Raw genomic sequence first — 24,846 nt, 5'->3', positions numbered from 1 at the left:
GTCAACAGAGTTGAGGAAAGGGGGCGGTCACTTGAACGCCTCTCCTCGGTGGGGGGAGAAAACGTTTCCGTGAGGCGAGTTCAGGTGCCCACAGAAACCCAAGCGGGACGCGTTCGCATGTGCTCCGCGGACGGCCGCCGCCGACTCGAGCCTTTCAAAACAAAAACCAAACAAATCCGCTTCAAATTGGACTCCCGAGCGGGGTTATTTGCGAGTCCACGAGAAGAACTTCGGAGGAGAAAAACAAGCGGAGGAAGTTTGCGACTTCTCCCTCCAACCGGTTCCTCCTCCCACTTTTCAATTTCGCAACTCTTGTTTTTTTTTTTTATTTTTATTTTTTTAAAGACATCACAGCAGATGCGGAGTTATTTGGCGCTATCTACAAGGTGAGTTATTTGATTTTACGTCGTATTTTATTATCTCTTTTGTTTGTTTGTTTCTTTTAACCAAAATTCTGCGCCGAGGAAATGTACCTGAACGCAACTCAGGTAAGCGGAGAATCGGGAAGTCCCCTCGACCAGGTAAAATCGTTTGTTTCATAAACATCTTAACGAAGCAAAATATAAATTCAACGAAAAGGAACACTAAGTCTTGTCATCAAGTTGGTCGCTTACTGTACAAAATAAAACGGGCCCCTTCGTCTCATTTCGACTTTGCTAGTTTGCTAGCTAGCAAAGTCTGTTCCTTATAATAAGTAGTCGGGGAAAAAAACATACAAAATAAACATTCAAAATGTACTTTTCAAGGTGTTTTAAAGCAATAATCCACGTTACTGGTTAATAAAAATAATTAGTTATGAATAAAATGGACAACGGAGTCACTTTGAGCTAAACGAACTTCACTTCGAATCAGCTTCTACTAATATTTAGTAATAAAATATTTAACCAATAAAATGTTTTTTTTTTTAATAAAAATACCAGCAGAATATCCATCGTTATTGTTGCTTTACAATGGCCCCTCCCATATCGTGTGTTGACAGTACGCAACGTGTTCTACTACAATGGCAAAAATTAGTTGAAATTATTATTATGGTTATTATTTCTCAGTAGAATGCTGAAAATGTTCACGTGGATAAAATGGACGCAGCCAGGTGCCACTTTGGATAAATTAGCTGTCGAAAGTGGTACTCGAGTCCGCCTCACAGTCCGGCGGGACTGGGTTCGAATCTTGGCTCTGGCCTTCCTGTGTTCTCCACCGTCGAAAAATATGTTATTGAATACTTTTAAGTATGAGTTAGAAATTTTTTTCGTTTATTTTTGCCTGTTTACTAGTTCATCCGTGGCCCTTAGGCCATCTTAGTTGGCTTATTCACTAACCCCCCCCCCCCCCACTTTTCTTGACTGCTCATCATTATTTACGCAACCATGGCCGATTTTTGCCCTTCGCGAGTGAGCCGAAGCATGCCGAAGAACCCGTTTTGTGTCCTCGTTTTGAATTTGCACAGCCCGGGCGCGTAATTGTGTCAAAAGTCTGCGGCGGCGCGAAATAAGGAGCAATATGGGTAATAACTCAAATGAATTGTTTCTAATTTAGCAAATAAAAAAGGAAAGCAAAAAGTTCTGCGCCCCCCTACTTGGGCATTGCTGGAGAGGGAAGTCCTGGAACGCGTTCTTTTGTTTTTGTTTGGTGCTTGTTTACTCTGCCGGACAACATTGACGGATAGCGGGTGGGTCGTTCGGTTCCACGGGGAAAAGGGTCATTCTTTGAATGCCCGCTTAGGCGTCCAGGCGGGAGTTCATAACGTTCACAGATGAAGTCTGGGGAAAAACAAATGGCCATTGGGTCCGATGATGGAGTCTGGGGGAAAAACAAATGGCCATTGGGTCCGATTCCGATACGGTCGTCGGGAATTCCTGCCTGCGCCGCGAAAATCAGACGTTCCGAATGGGCTCGTCCGTCAGTCAATCAAATCCTCGTGATTAGGCGCCGAGCATTGGGCCCACGTTTGCTCCGAGGCGCTAGCTTGTGCGTTTTCTGGGGAGTACCAAAATCTGTACTTGAAAAAAAAAATAGAAAAATTTCACTTGACAAGTTTGGGCAAACCATATAATTTGCAGACTGGAATTTCTCTAAGGCATTGGTGTCAAACTCAAGGCTTGGGGGCCAGATCTGGCCCGCCACATGATTTTATGTGGCCCGCAAAGCCAAATCTAAAGTGTGTATTTCCGATTGCTTTTTTTTCCTTGCTTGACAAGTCTGGGCAATGTAATTTTCAGACCTCTAGACTTCCTCTACGGCACAGGTGTCAAACTCAAGTCTTGGGGGGCCAGATCTGGCCCGCCACATGATTTTATGTGGCCCGCAGAGCCAAATCGAGTGTCTGTTTCCATGATTCTTGTAAAAATCTGTACCAAAATTTCAATCATATCGTTGTGAGTTGGCGCCAAACATTGGACAGCCATTGCCCCTTTTCACATTTGCTAACGCGCTTCTCTGGGCAATTGCTCCGAGGCGCTAGCTTGTGCGTTTTCCTCAATGACTTGGGAGAACCAAGCTCTGGACTTTAATTTTTTTTTTTTTTCGCGTCACACGTCTGGGCGATTTAACTTTCAGACCTTTGGACTTCCTCAAGGGCACAGGTGTCAAACTCAAGGCTCGGGGGGCCAGTTCTGGCCCGCCACATGATTTTATGTGGCCCGCAAAGCCAAATCTAAAGTGTGAATTTCCATGATTTTTGTAAAAATCTGTACCAAAATTCCAATCATATCCTCGTGATTTGGCGCCCAGCATTGGACCCCCTTTTCACATTAGCTAATGGGCCTCTCTGGGAGATTGCTCCGAGGTGCTAGCTTGTGCGTTTTCCTAAATGACTTGGGAGAACAAAAATCTGGACTTTAAAACATATTTTTTTCACTTGACAAGTCTGGGCAAACCATTTCATTTGCAGACTTCTGGACTTTCTCTAAGGCACAGGTGTCAAACTCAAGGCTCGGGGGGCCAGATCTGGCCCGCCACATGATTTTTATGTGGCCCGCAAAGCCAAATCTAGTATCTTATTGTAAAAATCTGTACCAAAATATCAAATTGATACACATCATAAATGATAACGTTGAGATATTAAGAGCATTTTGGTGTTACCAAATAGTGAATAGTTGATTTCTGCTTTCAAAACTAGTTCATAAATCGCTGATGATGAGATGATGAAATATTTTTGTTCGGCAGTCATAACGCCCCTCTGAGGGGAAACCGGAACAACAGTGTGACCCGCGAGGAAACATGAGTTTGACACCCCTGCTCTGACGCCTTAATAGAAAAATCCCATTTGCTTATGAAACCTTTTTTTGATTCATATTCCTTTTTATCAGGCGCAGCGAAAGACCCTAATTTCTCCAAAATACCCTTTAAAAAGTTAGCATCCACTTTTCATCCTGCATTTTTGACTTGGAATATTTGCTTGATTGTTCAATTTCCTTCTATTCATAGTTTGCGTGTGTTTGTGGGGAGTGGGGGGGGGGTGGTGGTGGTTCTGATCTAGCTGATGCAGTGACCCAATTTCCTGACTGGGATCAATGGTTTCCTTTTCGTTGCGTGTTAAGTCGACCGCTCTCGATCTGTCAGCTTTCCGCGAGTCGGCGCTCCGGCGAGGGAAAAACGTTATTTGAATCCGGAGAAAATTTCTATCAGTCTTTCGGCCTTCTTTTAAACTTTTATCCGGCGCATCAAAGTGATGGGCGGTCTTTTTCAGACGGCCCCTTTGTCGTCCCCCCCCCCCCCCTCCACCTCGCGCCTCAACCGGTTTTTAGCGACGTCGTACTGCCGGCGCTTTCCGCTCAAGACTTGAACTAATCTGTAAAAAAAAAAAAAAACAAAAAAAAAAAAACAAAACTCGCGGCTCTTGAGCAACTCTGAGCTTAAGCGATCGCTTTGGAATCCTGTTACCATGGAGGCCGGCCGGAAAGAACAGCTCAACCTGCTCAAATTCCACAACGGCAGATGTCGTCGGACTCGTTTTGGCTGAAACTTTGTGGCGAAGGTTCGTGTGTTCCTTTTAATCTTCACGCCCAAACATGTCGAGTCACTATTGGTTTGAATCGTACTTCACGCTAACCAGTATCGGTATCAAAATGCGTCGGCGATTTTCGTTTTTCACTCAATCTAGTCAATGTTTTACGTAGACCAGGAAATAAATGAGTGACGATAATGAGATTGAATTGGTTACATGGCCGAGCTACTGTTGGTTGGTTTGTGACGGGCCTGTGAATGCACCGCGCGCGGCTCCGGCTCGACCTTGACCTCTGTTTTTCGTAAAAAAAAAAGATAATGTACAAGCTTTGTTGACATTCCTTCAAATGTTCGGTTCAGCCGTGGGGGGCGGGGAACACGTTGCTGGATTCGTGTACACAATGTAACAAATCCCGCCGTCGCGTACGACGTTCCGGGTCGGGTTGTGAAATCGGAATGACCTCGTATATCGTTGTGTCTCATACAGAAGCTGAACGCGGATTCAAGTGGATTTATTGTTTTTTTTTTTTTTTTTCGTTTTGTTTTGCAACTTCCAAGGACAAGCGAATATCCTCGGCGTCATCACAAATATGCGGCGAGACCAGGCCGCTGCGGTCCGAAGGCGTCTCATCCGGGGACCAGTAAACCTCAAAGACTTGCTCCTTGGATTATAATCTCGCCTCTCATGGGCATAATACGTGGACTCGTGGCCCATGTGTAGCAGGGCATCATCTGCAGCACGTGGGATCACATAGCCCAAGACTTTTTTTGGGGGGGTGGTGGTGGTGGTGGTGGTGGTGGGGGGGGGGGTTCAGATTACTCCTCCAAGGGGCGAAGGGACCGCCCGGCTCAGTTGTCTCCCCTCAAAGCCGTCGACCCCATGGCCTTGCTCAGGTTGTTCAGGAAGCCGGGGGGCAATCTGGGGAAGTCCTACCAGCCCGGAAGCATGCTGTCCCTGGCCCCCACCAAAGGACTGCTGAACGAACCGGGCCAGAACAGTTGCTTTCTCAACAGCGCCGTGCAGGTACGACGGTAAAATTCCACCTGGCTGCCATTTAGCCACATGAGCAATTCCTGACCGCTGTGCTGCTACTCATTTGTCATTTAAAAGTATTGATGTACTATGAAGAAAGTATTCATCCACCTGTTTACTCATCATAAAAATGTAAAATACAGTGAAGCAAAATAAGTATTTGAACACCCTGCTATATTGCGGGTTCTCCCACATAGAAATCATGGAGGGGTCTGAAATTTTCATCGTAGTGAGAGAGATCATCTAATAAGAAAAATTCAGATATCACAATGCATGATTTTTAACGATTTCTGTGTGTGATACAGCTGTATTTGAGTAAGTAAGTATTTGAACACCTGAGAAAATCAGTGTTAATATTTGGTACAGTAGCCTTTACAGAACAATTAAATCTAAACGTTTCCTGTAGGTGTTCACCAGGTTTGCACTCACTGCAGGAGGGATTTTGGCCCAATCCTCCACACAGATCTTCTCCAGATCAGATCCGACAGGTTTATTGACTGAGAAAAGTGCAGTTTCACTTCCCTCCAAAGATTTTTCTTGTTGGGTTTAGTTCTGGAGACTGGCTAGGCCACGCCAGAACCTTGATATGCTTCTTACGGAGCCACTCCTTGGTTTTCCCGGCTGTGCGCTTCGGGTCATTGTCATGTCGAAAGACCCAGCCACGACCCATCTTAAATGTTCTGACCGAGGGAAAGAGGTTCTTCCCCAAAATTTCCTTAATACAGTCCAGTCGTCCTGTTCCGTGTACAGACAAACACCCCCAAAATGATTCTACCACCCCCATGTTTCACAGTCGGGACGGTGTTCTTAGAATGGAACTCATCATTGGTCTTCCTCCAAACATGGTTTGCGGATTTATGACCAAAAAGTCCCATTTTGGTCTCATCTGACCACAATACCTTCTTCCGTGACTCCTCTGTACCATCCTAATGGTCATTGGCAAACTTAAGACCGGCCTTGACATGTGCCGGTTTAAGCAGGGGAACCTTCCGTGCCACGCATGATTTCAAACCATGACGTCTTAGTGTATTCCCAACAGTCACCTTGGAAACGGTGGTCCAAGTTCCTTTCAGGTCATTGACCAAGTCCTGTCGTGTAGTCCTGGGCTAATTCCTCACCTTTCTAAGGACCGTTGAGCCCTCACGAGGTGCGTTCTCGAACGGGGTCCACTCCGTCATGTTTAGCTTCTTCCATTTTCTCATGATTGCTCTAACAGTGGACCTTTGTTCACCAAGCTGCTTGGCAATTTCTCCGTCGCCCTTTCCAGCCGTGTGCAGTTTTACAATTTTGTCTCCGGCGTCTCTTTTGGTCCTTGGTCTTGGTCATGTTACAAGTCCGAGTCTTACTGATTGTATGAGGTGGACAGGTGTCTTTATGCACAGGTGCATCTGATTCAGGATAATACAGGTGGACTTTTAAAGGCGGACTAACAGGTCTCTGAGGGCCAGAATTCGAGCTGTTCAAATACTTATTTGCAGCTGTATCACACAAATAAATCGTTTAAAAAAAATCATACATTGTGATTTCTGGATTTTCTTTTTAGATCACTCTCACAGTGGACGTGCACCTACGACGAAAATTTCAGACCCCTCCATGATTACTAAGTGGGAGAACAGGGTGTTCAAATACTTATTTCCTTCACTGCAATTGTAATGCTACGATAAGATAAAAACGACTAATTTTTATGATTGTGAATAATAATACTGAGTATTAGGAGTAGAATTGGAATTGGAATGGGTTAGAAGGAGAACTTGCAAATATAGCAGGGGTGTTCAAATACTTATTTTCCTCACTGTAAATTCGTCTCCAAAGACATTCGCGGGTTGGTGTTTTTCCACCTCCCCCCCCCCGCGATCCAATTTCCGAATTCGTTTGTGTCTTCATGCCAAAGACGGACACCACCGCCAGACTCGTCCAGAAGTTTTACATCTTAGTCAGCACCCTGATGGGGTCCGTTGTAATTCTCGGGCGACGTGTTAATCCACTCGAAGGTCGCCTTGTGTCACTGCCGGGGGGGGGGGGGGGTCGCCTCATACTTTTCCAGTCAGCCGCCCCGCGGTGAGGTCACCCTCTGACTCTGCGTGACTCAGGAGGGGGGGGGGGGGGGGAGCGCACTCCTCCTTGTTTCTCTTTTCGAGGACCTTGAAAGTGCAATGCAATTTTCGTGTGTTCGTTTTCTGTAGGTCCTCTGGCATCTCGACATCTTCCGACGCAGCTTGAGGCAGCTCCCCGGCCACTTCTGTTTAGGAGAGTCGTGCATCTTTTGCGCGTTAAAGGTACGCCGCTTTTTTTTTTTTTTGTTGTTCAGCGCGCTGCATCCCCCCCCAACCCCGTTTTGTCCGCACCGCCGACCGCTTTTATCTCCCTCCGCAGGGCATATTCTCCCAGTTCCAGCACAGTCGGGAGCGGGCGCTGCCGTCAGACAACCTGCGTCACGCCTTGGCGGAGACCTTTAAGGACGAGCAGCGCTTCCAGCTGGGCTTCATGGACGACGCCGCCGAGTGCTTTGTGAGCTCCCGCGGCAAACCCCGGGCGGGAGAGCGTCTTTGCGCGTGCGCCGCGCCAAACGGTTTGGCGGGGTCACAGAAAAAGAGCTTTCCCCTCCCGTCAAAACCCCCGCCACGGTGCCGCTAAATATCAGGATGACGGATTATATAAGCGCCCGGTTGCGTCACTTCTGCGCGAACGCTCCATGTGTTTCTTTAAAAATGAAATAAAAAGGACAATTATGGAGAAGTGCGGGAACCCAGGCCAAGCGGGGGCCCGGCTCCCGAGCCCCGTTTGGTGCCGCTTTGGTCAAATGGGTTGAACTCGTGAGCCTCGTGGCAATTGTTTGAACCGCAGGAACTTTACAGCCTTTGAATTTGCCAGTTATTTGTTTCTTTCGCCAGAAACGGTCATGGTCTATTCCAACCATTTATTTGAGGGAATGAAGTTGCCCCCGCCCCTCCAACCCAAAAAAAAAACCCCCAAAAATGTAGGAAAGTTGCTGTCTTTTCGGGCATTGCATGAACAGTGTATTCAATACTTCATGTAATGTGTACCCTACTTTGACAATGTGGTGTTAAATCTTCTCTCATTTAACCGTGTTTTGAGAAGATTTTTATCGCCAAATACAAATTTTCAGGGGTGCTGACATTTTCGCAAGTCGCATGACCGCCGCGCGCGGATGTGACACGTACCGTGCCGCACCTGAGGCTCGATGACATTGTGCCCAGTGCCGATTTCTCGGATTTATCTTCACCTGATGAAGAAATAGCAGGATCGGTCGATCGGGAAGACGGAGGAATACTTCCATGCAGATTTGAACCTGCGGCTGTTAATAATGTTGAATGTTCGGATGGTTCTTCGGGCGGATTCACGCGGAGTCTGACTACTTTACTACTACTACTACTACCGGAGGCCTACGCGTGGGACATAAGTGGGTAAACAAAGGCCCCCGGGAGCTCCGGGCCAGCAGCCGCGGATGGTTCTTCGGACGGGAATGACGCGGAGTCTGGCGGCCCGAGGTCGGTTGCCCCGTACGCCGAAGGCGGGCCACGAGCTCCGGCGGCAGGCCGTAAGCCGAGCTTCGGTGGCGGCTGGAGTAGGAAATCATCCCCACCAACAGCAGTTCGCCCTTCTTGGCGTGCTCGTCGGTCACCTTGTAGAAAAGTTGCGTGCGCGGTAGCAGTTGGCAAAGTAGAACCGGACTGGCCCGAAACAAACACCAGTACTGGTCTACATTCCACGCGGGTCTGCCAAATTATTGCGCTGGATGAAACAAGTCTGGGGTCCAGAAATTGCCGCCGGAGCTCGTGGCCCGCTTTCAGTGGCGGCGGAGGCCTTTAGCCTAGCTTCGGCGTCTGGTGCTAACAAAGCGGTCAGGGGCGGGCCACGAGTCGAGCTTCCAGGCGGCGGAGGCCGTTAGCCCCGGACGCCGAAGCTAGGCTAAAGGCCTCCTCCGCCACCAAAGGCGGGCCACGAGCTACGGGGGCAGGCCGTGAGCCGAGCTTCGACGTCCAGGGAGGCCTTTAGCCAAGCTTCGGTGGCGGCGGAGGCCTTTAGCCTAGCTTCGGCGTCCGGGGCTAATGAAGCGAGCGGTGGAGGCCGTTAGCCCCGGACGCCGAAGCTCGGCTAAAGGCCTCCGTCGCCTGAAAGCTCGGCTCGCGGCCCGCCACCTGAGCTCGCTCGTCAAGACTCCACGTCATTCCCGTCCGAAGAACCATCCGCGGCCTGGAGCTCCCGTGGGCCTTTGTTTACGCACTCATGTCGCACGTAGGCCTCCGAGTAGTCTGACTCCGCGTCTTAATATTTGATCGCATCGAGGAGTGGCCGGGCGCTCGTCGCCCTTTCTTTGAAACCTAATGTTTAAAAGCGAAGCTCGCTCGGCTCCGTTCGAAGGAAAAAGAACAAGTTCAAGGACCGGGCTCTCTCGGAACGGGTTTTGTTGTTGTCGGTTGACGTGATCTCCCGTGACAGGAAAACATACTGGAACGGATCCACCTGCACATCGTGCCCGAGGAGACGGACGCGTGCACCTCAAAGTCTTGCATCACTCACCAGAAGTTTGCCATGTCGCTTTACGAGCAGGTGAGCGGGACGTCATATTTTTTTATTTTTTATTTTTGGCCGCTTCCCGTGCGACGCGGACGCAGTTTATCAATGTCTGAAACTCTTCCGGTCCAATCCGTCATGTTTCGATAGCGGGCGGCCTCCGTGGACTCGGCCACATTTGATCGGGCTCAGGTTCTTCAATGCAGCATCAGCAGAAGCTGGTAAATCACAGATGGTGTGTGTGTGTGTGTGTGTGTGTGTGTGTGTGTGTAACTGGACACACACACGAAACCCCACTAGGCCTCGCTCGATGCTGACTTGCAGGACCAGACCATTTATCATAAATCATAAAGCTCTCCATAATAACTGCGATTCATTCTCCAGGCGGTCTTACTCGTCACACAAGTGTCAAAATACGTTGATGTTCGAGCAAGAGACAAAATTGATGCGGATGGCCGGGCCCCGGCATTGCACACTGCGTCGAGGTAGCGGATGCGGTTGCCAGGGCGACGAGGCGGGTTTTTGGTCACTTGGTTTGTCACCCCCGGTCCGCAGTCAGTGTGCCGTAGCTGCGGGGCCTCCTCCGACCCCTTGCCGTTTATCGAGCTGGTGCATTACGTCTCCACCACCGCACTCTGGTAAGGCGTCATGAAATCCGCCGCCATCGGCGGCTGGCTCGCTCGCGTCTTTTTGACCCTCCTCTTTTACCAGCCAGCAGATGTTCCAGCGCAAGGACGATTCCTTCGGAGAAGTGTTACAAGCGGCGTGTACGGTCGGAGACCTTCGCAACTGTCCCGTAAGTCGCTCGGCGCAAAAAACCCCCCCCAAAAAACGGCCACCGCCTCCTTTGACCCGGCCCGGCGAGTGTTCAGTTTTCCCGCGGCGTTCAGGTCAGCAGTGCGGTTGTTCGCCGACTCTCGACCGCTGTCATTTCCTCGCAGAGCTTTGCGTGAGTTCGTCACGCGCGTCGTATATTTGTTGATCTAACTAGCCCAGTGATGTATAGTGACAGGAACAGCAATTAATCGCGCTTCCGCTAGATGGCAGACTGTACCTCTAAGCTACATAGAACAGAATAAGTTCCGGGCGCCTGCTACTGCATCAGCTTTATGCAAACTAAACTGGCGGGACCACGTACCGAGCCCGAGTACATTTGTCAGGAAATCGAAACGAGATCATCTTTCATTCAGTAAAAGGTCTAAACTGAAGCTCAGGGAACCGCCGTATGCTGCGCCGACGGGCCGGTCTTGGAAATAGCGCGCAAACGTTGAGGAATCTACTCCCCCCAACCCCTCCCCTCTCCCCCTTCCCCGCCGTAGAGCAAATGCGGCCAGAGGATTCGGATCAGACGCGTCCTCATGAACTCCCCCGAGATCGTCACCATCGGCTTCGTGTGGGACTCGGACCAGTCGGACCTGACCGAGGACGTGATCCGCTCGCTGGGGCCGCACCTCAGCTTGTCCGCGGTGAGCCGCCGCCGCACGCCGCGGGCCCCCAACTCCCCGCGAGGGGGGCCCGCGTATGTCGACATCCGCCGCCGTTGCGTAAGCAGTCACCGCCCCGCCGATCAAAAAGCTCCCACTCGCCCGTGTCAACCGGTTCAAATCCCCCTCCCCGCCAGACGGGCTGGAGAGCCAGTGGCCGGTAGTCCAAGCGCTGCTGGAAATCAAACCGGGGGGGGGGGGGGGGGCTCCTCGCACGTTACATAACTTCAGCACCGAAGCGTTCAGTGTGTTTATTTGCCGGGCCTCCCTCTCGCATGTTTTTCGAGCTTGCGCCACAAAAGCCTCGATTCATTCGGAAGCGTTTAACGTCACGTTATTGGGTGTTAAAGGCAGACCCGCCACCAGCGCCCCAATTGTTTGCCGTCTATTGTTCGCGAGGGTGAGAACCGGCTGTGCAGGAAGCACGCGAGGTCCAAACAAAACCTGGTTCTTGTGACGCCGCTGGCCGACTTTTCCCGCTAGAAATGTCTCCATTATCGCTAAAGTTCACCCACCCACCCGGTCAACAATTTCTGGACCCCAGACTTGTTTCATCCAGCGCAATAATTTGGCAGACCCGCGTGGAATGTAGACCAGTACTGGTGTTTGTTTCGGTTTCGGTCCAGTTCTACTTTGCCAACTGCTATCCCCGCGCGCAGCTTTTCTACAGGGTGACCGACGAGCACGCCAAGAAGGGCGAACTGCTGTTGGTGGGGATGATTTGCTACTCCAGCCGCCACTACTGTGCCTTCGCCTACCACACCAAGTCCTCCAAGTGGGTCTTCTTCGACGACGCCACCGTGAAAGAGGTGCCAACCGCAACCGATTTGCCGTTTTTGCGCCGATTAGCTTATTTATTTTTTTTTTCGTTAGACAAATAATTTATTGGACTTTAGTCTCACGTCCTCGCTCCAAAGTCCCAAATAAGACGGCGGTGTAGCCCGCCTGCCTGCTTTCGGGCTCAGACGGGAGGAGCAAAAAGTCCAGACCCGGATTTCCACGACTCCCCAAAACCCCCGCTGCTAATAAATAGATTCTTTGTGCGTCTAAAGCAGTGTCAAACTCATTTTTAGGGCCGTTATCTTTAATCGCCTCATAATATTCAGACATGAAATGTATTCTAATTTTGAAATCAGAACTCAAAGGGTAATGGATTTTTCAACTTTTGTAGAATACAAAAAATGCTTGCAATATCTCATCATTTATGACGTGACCATGACATTTTTGTGCAGATTTTAACAAGGAATCATGGAAGTTGACACGCGTGTGATTTACGTCCGCGGGGCGCATCTTGGTCCCCGGGCCGTGAGTTTGACCCCTGCGGTTCAAAGCTTTGGAACACAAAAAATGCTTACAATACCTCAATGTTGTCATTTATGATATGACAAGTTGAAATTTTGGTACAGATTTGAACAAAAATCACGGAAGTTAATACAAATGATTTACCTTTGCGGGCCACATAAAATCATGCGGAGGGCCGTATTTAGCCCCCGGGCCTTGAGTTTGACACCTGTGTCGTCTACGTTACCATTTATGATATGACAATTTCAAATTTGTTTATGGATTTGAACAAAAAACACAAAGTTAATAGACATGATTTACCTTTGCGGGCCATATAAAATCATGCGGTGGGCCGGATCTAGCCCCCGGGCCTTGAGTTTGACACCTGTGTCGTCTACGTTACCATTTATGATATGACAATTTCAAATTTGTTTATGGATTTGAACAAAAAAGACAAAGTTAATAGACATGATTTACCTTTGCGGGCCATATAAAATCAAGCGGTGGGCCGGATCTAGCCCCCGGGCCTTGAGTTTGACACCTGTGTCGTCAACGTTACCATTGATGATATGACAATTTGAAATTTTTATACAGATTTGAACAAAACAAAAATCACGGACGATAATACACATGATTTTAGCTACGTGGCGGGCCGGATCTGGCCCTCGTGCTTTGAGTTTGACACCTGTGTCGTCACCGTGATCATTTATGATCTGACAATTTGAAATTTTTTGTCCAGATTTGAACAAAACAAAATCACGGAAGTTAATACACGTAATTTAGCTTTGCGGGCCACATAATATCATGCGGTGGGCCGGACACCTGTGTCGTCAACGTTACCATTTTTGATATGACAGTTTGAAATTTTGGTACAGATTTGAACAAAACAAAAATCACGGACGATAATACACATGATTTAGCTTTGTGGGCCGCATAAAATGTTGCGGCGGGCCAGATCTGGCCCCCGGGCCTAGAGTTTGACACCTGTGTTGTCAATGCTATCGTTTATCATCTGACAATTTGAAAAATCACAGAAGGAATTTATGAACTAGTTTAGGAATCAGAATTCGAGGGGAATGGGTTTTTCCCACCTATTGTTGTTTGGTAACACAAAAATGCTTGTAATCTCTCAACCTTATCATTTATGATGGGACAATTTGAAATTGATCCAAAAAAAAAAAAAAACTCATGGAAGTTGATCCACACGATTTGCCTCCGCAGGCCACGCAAAATCCCGTGGCGGGCCGGATCTGGGCCCCCGGGCCTTGAGTTTGACACCCGCGTTTGAAAGCATGTTCTCCTCCAGACTCTTTCGGCTCCCTGTCGCGGGAGTGGGACATGTTTTGGGTCGCTCCTCACCGGTGACCCACGATATTGGAAATCCACTTTTGAGCGTTCCGGGTCAGTCCGACCCGCGGCTGAGTCCAAGGTTCCTGACCGTGCGAGACATTTCGCATAAGATTTCCTCGCACGCCGCCCTCTGACAGATACAGCACAACCTCCTCTCAGATTCCGACTTCCTCGCATTTGTTTGATTCATATTTCCCCTCCCCCTGCCCCCGCAGACTTCATTTGATGAATTAAGAAGCACACGGGCATCTGTTAGCCCGCAGCTTGCCTTCGTGGCGCCTGCGCGGCGGCACCTCGCGCTAATGTGATTGTTCCGCGCGCTCGCCAATCGACCCCTCCGTACAGGGCGCTTAACCACGCCCCCTGAAGTCACGTCACCCCACTGTTGCTAACCTCAGACAAACATTAGACAAAATGGCGTCGCAGGAAGAAAAGTCGAGAGCGAAATTGTCCGATTTACCAGCTGATTTTTCGCCCGCATTTCTTACCGAATAGTGAAATATCGTTGAAGAGCAGACAGCAGGGCTTCAAATATTTCAGCGAGGCGTATTTCAATGATATTTACATGCACGTCGACGGAGAAACCATTGATATTAGCGCGAGATCTTCCTTTGCTTTTCTTTGTGTAACGTCACGCGCTCCCCTCAATAATTATTCTTGAATTAGTGCCGAAACTACGTAAGTCCCGACCGAGTACGACAATCACTACTTTATAGTGTCCTCAAACATCCTTCCTTCAGTCTCGGTGTCCCGGTGCACGTCGAGGGCTTTTAGGACTGCTAGTCCGGTTTAGCTTAGCTCATTAGCCGCGAACAATGGGACAGTGCGGTCCGATCATCGCTAAATATCGCTCAACAAAGAATAAGTGTGTCAATCGTTCACACGTCGCTCTGTTATGCGAGCGAATTGCTGCTAATTCATTTATACGAGACATGTATTGAAAATCAAATATAGGGCTTACCTTCGTGCAAATATATCTGCTCCGGTTGATGGATTCAGTTGATGATGCCGTCTTCCACAAAGTTTGATCCATCAAAGACATTTTTCGGACTGGGTCTTCGGTTTTGGAAAGGGTACGAATCGAAATCCACCAACTAGCCTTTCAGGATACCTGTCGTCACTATTACAAAGTCCGTGACTACACCTCTTAACCATATTTTTTGTTAAATAACCCAAATCCGCGATAAAACGCTAACAAAAGCAAAACTGGACCATGCAACGTTGTCTGAGGGAAGGGGCGTGGTTTATGCAGATCTCTGGCCTCTGATTGGTCAGCGACGCGGCCTACGCAATTTCTACGGAGTGGTCAATTGGTCTGCGAGGTGGCGTTCGCCCCCCCAACTTTATTTTCAGTTCCGCTTTCCGTTCCGACATCTGCTGGCGCTGACTGGTTCATTCGACCCGAGGGAGTTGGTTTGTTTTGTTCCGGATGACCACACGCCGTCCTCACCCCCTCCTGTTCGAACTGCAGGTCGGCTCCCGGTGGAAGGACGTGGTCAGCAAATGTATTAAAGGTCACTTCCAGCCGCTTCTGCTGTTTTACGCCAACCCCAACGGCAGCGCCATCACGGCGGAGGACGTGTCCCGGCATCACCTGAGCCAGACGCAGGACAAGAACTCTGAGAACGGGGAAGGCAAGTCATGCAGAAGGATAAGCGACTGCTGGATTATACACCCCAGGATTTGCGTGGTTGGGGAGGTTTTATCCCCTTTTAAAGATCCTCCTCAAAACCCTCCACCGGGTCTGACTTGGCCAATGACTAAACCGACGTTCCATCTTTTCGTCTTTCCTTTCTCAGGTGCGACGTCGCCGCTTCCGTCGCCCAAGAAGCTGGAACTGACCAAGGAGAATCTGAGCGCTCTGCTGGGTCTCCCAACCTCGCTAAAACCGAAAACCACTTCCACTTTTAGCCGCAACAGTGCCCACACAAGTGGAGGAAGAGGCCCAGGTGAACTTTTTTTTTTTGGTCACGGGGGCACGTTGGGGTTCCGGTTTACCCCGTCGGGCCATTGTGACTGGGAAACCATAAAAATCTTTGACCGCCTCATCATATTTCCACATGGAATTTGTCAACAACTTTAGAAATCAAGGGGAATGTGTTTTTCAACTATCGTTGTTTGGGGACACAAAAAAATGCTTGCAATACCTCAATGTTATCATTTATGATATGACAAGTTGAAATTTTGGTATGGATTTGAACAAAAATCACGAAAGTTAATACACGTGATTTACCTTTGCGGGCCACAGAAAATCATGCAGCGGGCCGGATCTGGCCCCCGGGCCTTGAGTTCGACACCCGTGCCGTGTACGTTATCATTTATGATATGACAATTTGAAATTTTTGTACATATTTGAACAAAACAAAAATCACGGAAGTTAATACACATGATTTAGCTTCGCGGGCCACATAAAATCATGTGGCGGGCCAGATCTGGTCTCCGGGCCTTGAGTTTGACACCTGTGACGTCAACATGATCATTTGTGATATGACAAGTTGAAATTTTGGTATGGATTTGAACAAAAATCACGAAAGTTAATACACGTGATTTACCTTTGCGGGCCACATAAAATCATGCAGCGGGCCGGGTCTGGCCCCCGGGCCTTGAGTTTGACACCCGTGCCGTGTACGTTATCATTTATGATATGACAATTTGAAATTTTTGTACATATTTGAACAAAACAAAAATCACAGAAGTTAATACACATGATTTAGCTTCGCGGGCCACATAAAATCATGTGGCGGGCCAGATCTGGTCTCCGGGCTTTGAGTTTGACACCTGTGTCGTCAACATGATCATTTATGATATGACAAGTTGAAATTTTGGTACAGATTTGAACAAAACAAAAATCACGGAAGTTAATACACATGATTTAGCTTTGCGGGCCACATAATTTTATGCGGCGGGCCAGATCTGGCCCCCGGGCCTTGGCTTTCACACCAGTGCAACGGAGTATTTCAGTAAAATGTGTGTCCTCATGATTACACAATTGGAACCCGTTAAAGTCAATTTTTGTCCAAATGTCAAAAGCTCTTTGTGCATATCAGACCGATCCATTTTGTGTTTGATAGTGAAAATTGGCGCCAGTGACCCCAAGCATCAATTCCAAGAGATTGCCCGGGACGACGCGCATCGAGCTGGGGGCGGGACCCGTCCATTCGGAAGAGACCCCGGTCAAAGCGCTCAGCACCGGCCGGATTCACGCTACCGAGGTCGGTCCCGCGCCCGAAGTGCCTTTTTAAGTCCGGCCCGCACACGTGACGCCGGCGCACAAAATGTAGCACGGGGAAAATTTCCCGGCTTTTACGACACACGACGGCGGTTCTGCGGGCCTTACGTAAGCGCCGGTTAGGGAGCGACGTGTCAGAAAGGGGATTAAACTGCTGATGTCCGTCTGAGCTTTCTTTCATCCTGCTCTCTCGGAGTCAGAACTCGCTGATTCTCCTTGTCACCGTCGACAAACAAAACAGCACATTCCTATGTCTTTTTTTTTTTTTAATATTTTGGTATTCTGGTGCATGTCACATGCTATGTTGCAGCGCTAACAGGGCCGGTTAAAAAAAAAAAACATACCGGGTAAAAATCACTGAGACACGGCAGTAACACAGCAGCAACACGCTAGCACAGTGCTAATGCTTGTGGAACGCCAACTGGGCCTGTTAAAAAAAAAATAAAATAACATACTGGGTAAAAATCACTAAAACACGGCAGCTACACAGCAGTAAGACCCTAGCATAGTGCTAACGCTTGTGCATTGCTAACTGGGCCTGTTTAAAAAAAAAAAAAAAAAAAAAAAAAACATACTAGGTAAAAATCACTAAAACACGGCAGCTACACAGCAGTAAGACGCTAGCATAGTGCTAACGCTTGTGCATTGCTAACTGGGCCTGTTTAAAAAAAAAAAAAACATACTGGGTAAAAATCACTAAAACACGGCAGCTACACAGCAGTAAGATGCTAACATAGTGCTAACAGGGCCGGTTAAAAAAACCATACTGGTAAAAATCACTGAGACACGGCAGTAACACAGTAGCAACACGTTAGCACAGTGCTAACGTTAGCACAGCGCTAATGCTAGCGCGGCACTATCAGGGCCGGTTAAAAAAAAAAAATCATACCAGGTAAAAATCAGAGAAAAGGCGGTAACACAGCAGCAACACGCTAGCACAGTGCTAATGCTGGTGGAACGCTAACTGGGACTGTTAAAAAAAAAAAAATAACATACTGGGTAAAAATCACTAAAACACGGCAGCTACACAGCAGTAAGACCCTAGCATAGTGCTAACGCTTGTGCATTGCTAACTGGGCCTGTTTAAAAAAAAAAAAAAAAAACATACTGGGTAAAAATCACTAAAACACAGCAGCTACACAGCAGTAAGATGCTAGCATAGTGCTAACGCTTGTGCATTGCTAACTGGGTCCGTTTAAAAAAAAAAAAAAAAACATACTGGGTAAAAATCACTAAAACACGGCAGCTACACAGTAGCAAAATGGTAGCACACCACTAACAGGGCCGGTTAAAAAAAAAAAAAAACATACTGGTAAAAATCCCTGAGACACGGCAGTAACACAGTAGCAACACGTTAGCACAGCGCTAACGTTAGCACAGTGCTAACGCTAGCGCGGCGCTATCAGGGCCGGTTAAAAAAACTAAAAATCAGAGAAAAGGCGGTAACACAGCAGCAACACGCTAGCACAGCGCTAACGCCTGCGCAGCGCTAACAGGAAAAAAAAATACCTAAAACACTGAGATGCGGCAGCAAAACGCTAGCACTAGCATTACCGCCGCGCTATCAGGAATGATTTAAAAAAAAAAAAAAAAAAAAAAAAAAAAAAAAACATACCGGTGTAAAAATCACTGAGACACAGCAGGAACACGCTAGCGCAGTGCTAATGCTTGCACAGCACTAACAGGGCCAGTTTAAAAAAAAAAAAAAAAAACATACCTAAAACACTGAGATGCAGCAGCAACACGCTAGCGTCGCGCTATCAGGGCCGATTAAAAATAAAAAAAGAAAAAACATCGGTAAAAATCACTGAGACACGCCAGTAACACAGCACTAACACGTTAGCACAGCGCTAACGATAGCACGACGCTATCGGGAGGCGGTTAAAAAAAAAAAACATTCCGAGTAAACGTCACTGAGACACAGCAGGAACACGCTAGCGCAGTGCTAATGCTTGCGCAGCGCTAACAGCGCTGGTTTTAAAAAACCATACCGGTAAAAGTCACGTCCTCTGCACATATATTCCACAGGTCTCTTACCTTACGAGTGCCCCCTTGCGGCCGTTAGAAAAAAATGCACAAATTAGCCGCATCGCCGCAAGAAGCCGCAGGGTTGAAAGGATGTGAAAAAAGTCGCGGCTTAGAGTCCGAAAATGACGGTTTTTGAGCGATACTTCAACTGCGACATTCTGTATTTTATTCCCACAGATTTGGGTCAAGACCGCATCTCCTCTGGATCCGTCTCTCCGCCGGAAAACGGTTTCAGCCAGGGTAAAGGTCCCACGCGGAACGACCGCCCACTCCAACTGAGCGCCAGGCCTCCTCACGACTCCCTTCGCACCAGCTCGAGGATTCGAGTTTTACCCGGCGGACCCGTGGCGAGAACCCCACACCGCAGCTGGAAACCGGAGACCGACGGCTACGACACGGACAGCAGCCAGGACTCCCGCGCAGCCGGGACTCCCGCGGGAAACGGTCGAAGCAGATCCGGCCGTCCCTGGAAGCCCAAGAGGGAGGCCCTCAACGTGGACAGCGTCTTAACCGCCGACGCCGCCGGCCCGGACCGCCGGCGGCCCGGCGGCAAGTCGCCGACGTGGGAGTGGGAGGCCAAGAGCCTCATGACCATTTACGAGGACGACCAGAGGCACGAAAACGGCAGCGGCCGCGGCTCCCCGGATTCCCTCGGCCGGGGCGGCTACGTCGACAAGGACACGTCGAAGGGCGCGGCCGCTCTCAAAGTCCGCAACGACAGCTGGAAGTTCCAGCGCACGGAATCCGGCTACGAGAGCAGCGACAAAATTAGCAATAGCTCTGCCAATCTGGACTCTCCCGTCGTGGAAAACTTTCCGCCCAAGGAGCTACGACCCATGCCTGAGCTGCAGTTGACCCGGTAACCCCCGTGAGCCGCTGTCGCGTCAGAACCAGAACCTTGTGAAGAGCCGCGTCACGTCGGAATCGGCACACGCGGTTAATTTTGCACTTTGTTGCTTTTAGGGATCAATTTCCTCCGAAGGCAAGTGACGACGACGCCTCGCACGCTACCTTTTCCACCAGTAAGTAAAAAAAAAAAAAAGATTAATAATATTTCCAATATGTTTTCCAAAGAGTGTAAATCATCCTTGACCCCGAGAGCCATAATGATACCAACAGATACGGAAGCTCTTTTCGAAGATCTCACAACCGAGTGACCAGAGCAATATTATCCTATTGTTTCGAGCCATATTTAGATGATATGCGGATCACGGTCAAACCGCCTCCCTGTCCGCGGAGGTGAGCCATTGTGGCTAACCCGGCCGACGAGGCCGCGGCCGGCTGAGACGAGCCGACCCGGCCGACGAGGCCGGCGGCCGGCTGAGACGAGCCGACCCGGCCGACGAGGCCGGCGGCCGGCTGAGACGGGCCGACCCGGCCGACGAGGCCGGCGGCCGGCTGAGACGGGCCGACCCGGCCGACGAGGCCGGCGGCCGGCTGAGACGGGCCGACCCGGCCGACCAGGCCGGCGGCCGGCTGAGACGGGCCGACCCGGCCGACCAGGCCGGCGGCGGCCGGCTGAGACGAGCCGACCCGGCCGACGAGGCCGGCGGCGCCGGCTGAGACGAGCCGACCCGGCCGACGAGGCCGGCGGCGCCGGGCCGACCCGGCCGACCAGGCCGGCGGCGACGGGCCGACCCGGCCGACCAGGCCGGCAGCGACGGGCCGGCCTCTGGGAGTCTTGTCGCCACCGCGGCAGTATGTATGAGCCAGCCTGGCCGAACCCGTGCTCGTCCGCCAGGCACGACGCGGCAGCCTTCGCCGGTCACGGCTTCGGCTGGGGTGGCTCATTTTCGGCGCCGAGGTAACTTATCATGGTGCCATTACGACTGTGAAACAAAAATATTTAGGCATCTCATCATATTTACGTTATCAGTTTATGAACTGGTTTTGGAATCAGAAATCAAGGGGTAATGTGTAATTGCCCACCCTTGAGTTTGCGTGCCGAGCTCGAGTTCCGGCAAGGCGGGACATTTCGGCGTACAAACGCCGGACGCGGAACGTGAGGCGGACTCTGAAAAGATTTTTTTTTTCCCACCACATGGAGGCGTTTCTCCCTCCAGCAGAGATGCGTGTTCGCCCAGCATCGCTTTTATTTTGAAGGGGGATCCCAGATCAGCAGCCTGAAATTGCAAAATTGCCGCACGGATTTAGCGGCTTAAAAAACGGAATCGCGGTGTGGAGGGGGCGGAATCGCATGCCAGCACAAAGGATTTAGCCCCTAATGCTTTGAGAGAGTGTCCCGACGGGTCGCAGATGGCGGCTCGGTCCCTTCGTTTCCCCCCCGTCCGGTCGGCACCCTCTTGTGGATCCCGGATCTGTTCTTGCGCCAGGCGACTGAACAAAAACCGTGAGGCCACTGCGGTGCCGGTTCCCCTCCAGACGAGGAGGAGGTCAGAACTCTCCGGTGGGCGGTGGCAAATTCATCCGACTTTGGAATTTGGCAGGGGGCCGAGAGGTGATGTTACTACAAAAAAATAATAAAAATACATAAAAATTAGTGTTGTGGATGAAATCTGGGCCGAAGTTCAGCATAAAACGATGCTATTCAAACGAATAGCAACAGTCAGGGTACGCACCTTAATTGTCCTTTCCCATCAAGTGAATATTTCATTTTCTGTCGCTATCATAGATCAGTGAACAAATCTATTATTTGTCGTTACATGAATTACATTTTTAGACCGGTTAAGTCACTGGTGTCCAACTCGAGGCCCGGGGGCCAGATCCGGCCCGCCGCGGGATTTTATGTGGCCCGCGAGGGCAAATCATGCGTCTCAACTTCCGTGCTAATTATTTGTTGTTGTTGTTGTCGTTGATAAAATCGGTACCAAAATTTCAAATCGTCGCATCACAAGTGATAACGTTGACGACAAATGTGTCAAACTCGAGGCCCGGGGGACAGATCCGGCCCGCCACGTGATTTTATGTGGCCCGCGAAGCTAAATCGTGTGTATTAACTTCCCTAGTTTTTGTTCATATCTGTACCAAAATTTCAAATTGTCAGATCATAAATGATAACGTTGATGACACAGATGTCGAACTCGAGGCCCAGGGACCAGATTCGGCCCGCTGCATTATTTTATGTGGCCCGCGAAGCTAAATCATGTGTATTAACTTCCTTGGTTTTTGTTCAAATCTGTACAAAAATTTCAAATCGTAGTATAAAAATGATAATGTTGACGGCACAGGTGTCAAACTGAAGACCCGGGGACCAGATCCAGCCCGCTGCATGATTTTATATGGCCCGCGAAGCTAAACTTTGCGCATTAACTTCCCTACTTTTCGTTCTTATCTGTGCCAAAATTTCAAATTGTCATATCACAAATGATAACACAGGTGTCAAACTCGAGGCTCGGGGGCCAGATCCGGCCCGCCCCGTGATTTTATGTGGCCCGCGAAGCTAAATCATGTGTATTAACTTCTGTGATTTTTGTTTTGTTCAAATCTGTACCGAAATTTGTAATTGCCATAAATGATAAGGTTGACGACACAGGTGTCGAACTAGAGGCCTGGGGACCAGATCCGGCCCGCCCCGTGATTTTATGTGGCCCGCAAAGCTAAATCATGTGTATTAACTTCTGTGATTTTTGTTTTGTTCAAATCTGTGCCAAAATTTCAAATTGTCATATAAATAACGTTGACGAGACAGGTGTTGAACTCGAGGCCCGGGGACCAGATCGGGTCCGCTGCATTATTTTATGTGGCCTGCGAAGCTAAATCTCGCGTATTAACTTCTGTGATTTTTGCCCAAATCTGTGCTAAAATTTCAAATTGTCATATCATAAATGATAACGTTGACGACACAGGTGTCAAACTCGAGGCCCGGGGGCCAGATCCGGCCCGCCGCATGATTTTATGTGGCCCGCGAAGCTAAATCATGTGTATTAACTTCTGTAATTTTTTTGTTCAAATCTGGACCAAAATTTCAAATTGTCATATCATAAATGATAACGTTATTACATAAATATTTCAAGCATTTTTTTTGTGTTACCTAAACATCATCAATAGTGGAAAAAGTAATTTCCCTTGATTTCTGATTCCGAAACTCGCTCATAAATTTCACGTGTAAAGGGTTTGCACGAACTTGTAAATCCACTGGAGTTCTTTATTAGCTCCAAGGCAGCAGGGTCTGGGTCTGGCACCAGATCCCCTCGGAGGACCTGCTGTCTTTGACCGGACCAGACGGTCTGCCAGACAAGCCACTCTGATACTTCCGCTCTCAGCGCACCCTCATGGTGACCCCTGTTAGATAACGCGGAGAAATCACATCCTCATTCCGCCCCCGTTCCGAAGATAACGCCGGGACAGATGTCCGCTAGCTTTAGCGTGGACCGTTTGCTAGCGGCGCTAACAGCTGGGAGTTTTTATTTTTTTTTTGTGTCCAGGTGAAAAAGGGAGAAAGTCCCCAGACCTGCGTGACTCAAACAAGCCTTTACGGAGGTAAACAAGTCCAAAGTTTTCACGCGTATCGGCACACGTGTCAACACTTTGCCGTGTATTTTATATTTGGTGTAGAAAACGAGCCTTTCGGTGTACTCCCGGAGTCATGCAAAGCAACGGCCCCGACAGCGAAAGGGAAGATAACACCGATAGTCCGGTGAGCCCGGCGCCGCCTTACTTGACCAAGACCAGCAGTTCTGAGCGGATCAGCTCAGACGACCTCGCCGGACCCTTCTCGGAACGCGAGGAATTCCCCCCGAAACCCCTCGGTCGCGATCACGCCGGCTCGTCGGATCCGCCGGAGATACCGGCCCGTCGGCCCCAAAGCGCCACGGCCGCGCTGTCGCACAACACCCTGATCCGCTGGATCGAGACGCCCGCCGAGCGCAGGCTCTCGTCCGACGCCGGCTCCGGCAAGTCCTCGGACCAGGACCGCAACGACCTGTCGGCCGGCGAGAGCGACGAGAGGACCTCCGGCAGGGAAGGCGCCGAATCCCCTGACGTGGTTCTGCCCACCACGTACTTCTCCGTGGACAACTGCATGACAGCCACTTACCGGGCCAAATACCACAAGAGGCCCGCTTTGAACATGAGAGCCGAGGACCACACGTCTTCGGGAGAGAGCGACGTGGACGCCAGAAGACTTCCCGCTGACAGACCGCAACCAGGTACCCCCCCACCCTCCCAAAAAACCGCAGTTTTGATTTCGCAAGCATCGGACTTTACGTCTGATTCCCCTTTCGACAGGCTATTCTGCTTCTACCAAGCCCGTCGCCAAGTGGAACCCGGTGACCCCAAAAGGACTCGACGAGCACGGGTTCCTGTAGGCGGCGCCAAAGCAACCACGAGCCTGAAAAAACTCGAGACAAACCGCTCACTATGCATTTACGACTGTTGTACAGTTTGAATGTCTCGAACGCGAATGTGGCAGCCGAACGGATTTGCACAACCGGAACGGTACCAAAAACCAGGAAGTGTCCTCTTTTCAGGTCTTTCAAGTCAAAAACGACTCTGACTGCTTTCGCGAGTTTGTACAGTCCTGGTACGATAATGGATCCTAGGGATCCGTGGAAATGGGTCCAGCCTCAAAGCTGCGTGGGGGGTACTGCGACACTCCGGGGGGGGGGGGGGGTCTCGAACTTACGGGCCGAAGTGATCATCAGGTGTGAATGTCATCTTTTTGTCTTATTATGTTAATAATAAAAAGGCACATCGAACCTCTTTAGGTGACGGGTAGTTCACGCCAATTAGCAAACACAAAAGTCTTAGCACTGGACGGCACTCCTTACACAAGCATTTTATTTGAGGTAGTAATTATGTAAGTGTGTATTAATTGTTCATGGCTAAATATTTGATACATGACCCAGTGCCTTTTTGTATTTTTTATTTTATTTTTTTGTGGTCAAAACAAGGTTTGGATCAAATGTAATTTGTTAAAAAAAAAATTCCAGAGACTTTTTTTTTTCCAAATTAATCACCAGTTGAGTTAAATAAACAGTTCTGATTAAACTTGCTCATGTTTG

General features: G+C 49.4%; 1 protein-coding gene across 2 annotated transcripts; it reads left to right on the top strand.

Moving 5' to 3' along the window:
• On the top strand, positions 1 to 24,836 carry LOC133494554 (inactive ubiquitin carboxyl-terminal hydrolase 53). 2 transcript variants are annotated; one of them, XM_061808488.1, is made up of 17 exons: positions 1 to 386; positions 4,501 to 4,966; positions 7,159 to 7,251; positions 7,349 to 7,483; positions 9,437 to 9,547; positions 10,067 to 10,149; positions 10,223 to 10,307; positions 10,831 to 10,977; positions 11,655 to 11,804; positions 15,098 to 15,260; positions 15,426 to 15,575; positions 16,698 to 16,838; positions 19,061 to 19,742; positions 19,847 to 19,905; positions 23,269 to 23,323; positions 23,399 to 23,991; positions 24,071 to 24,836. In XM_061808488.1, the coding sequence occupies exons 2-17, from the start codon at positions 4,823 to 4,825 to the stop codon at positions 24,148 to 24,150; spliced, it is 2,871 nt and encodes a 956-aa protein (XP_061664472.1). In that variant the 5' UTR covers positions 1 to 386; positions 4,501 to 4,822; the 3' UTR covers positions 24,151 to 24,836. The 2 variants fall into 2 exon arrangements, with proteins under 2 accessions (XP_061664472.1, XP_061664471.1); XM_061808487.1 differs by having other exon boundaries at positions 4,430 to 4,966.
• The last annotated feature ends 10 nt before the right edge of the window (positions 24,837 to 24,846 follow it).

The sequence above is a fragment of the Syngnathoides biaculeatus genome, chromosome 21 (genome assembly GCF_019802595.1).
Source record: "Syngnathoides biaculeatus isolate LvHL_M chromosome 21, ASM1980259v1, whole genome shotgun sequence".
Classification (NCBI taxonomy): Eukaryota; Metazoa; Chordata; class Actinopteri; order Syngnathiformes; family Syngnathidae; genus Syngnathoides; species Syngnathoides biaculeatus.
The sequence above is the reverse complement of the archived record's forward strand: the minus strand, read 5'-3'. Positions and strand labels throughout refer to the sequence as shown.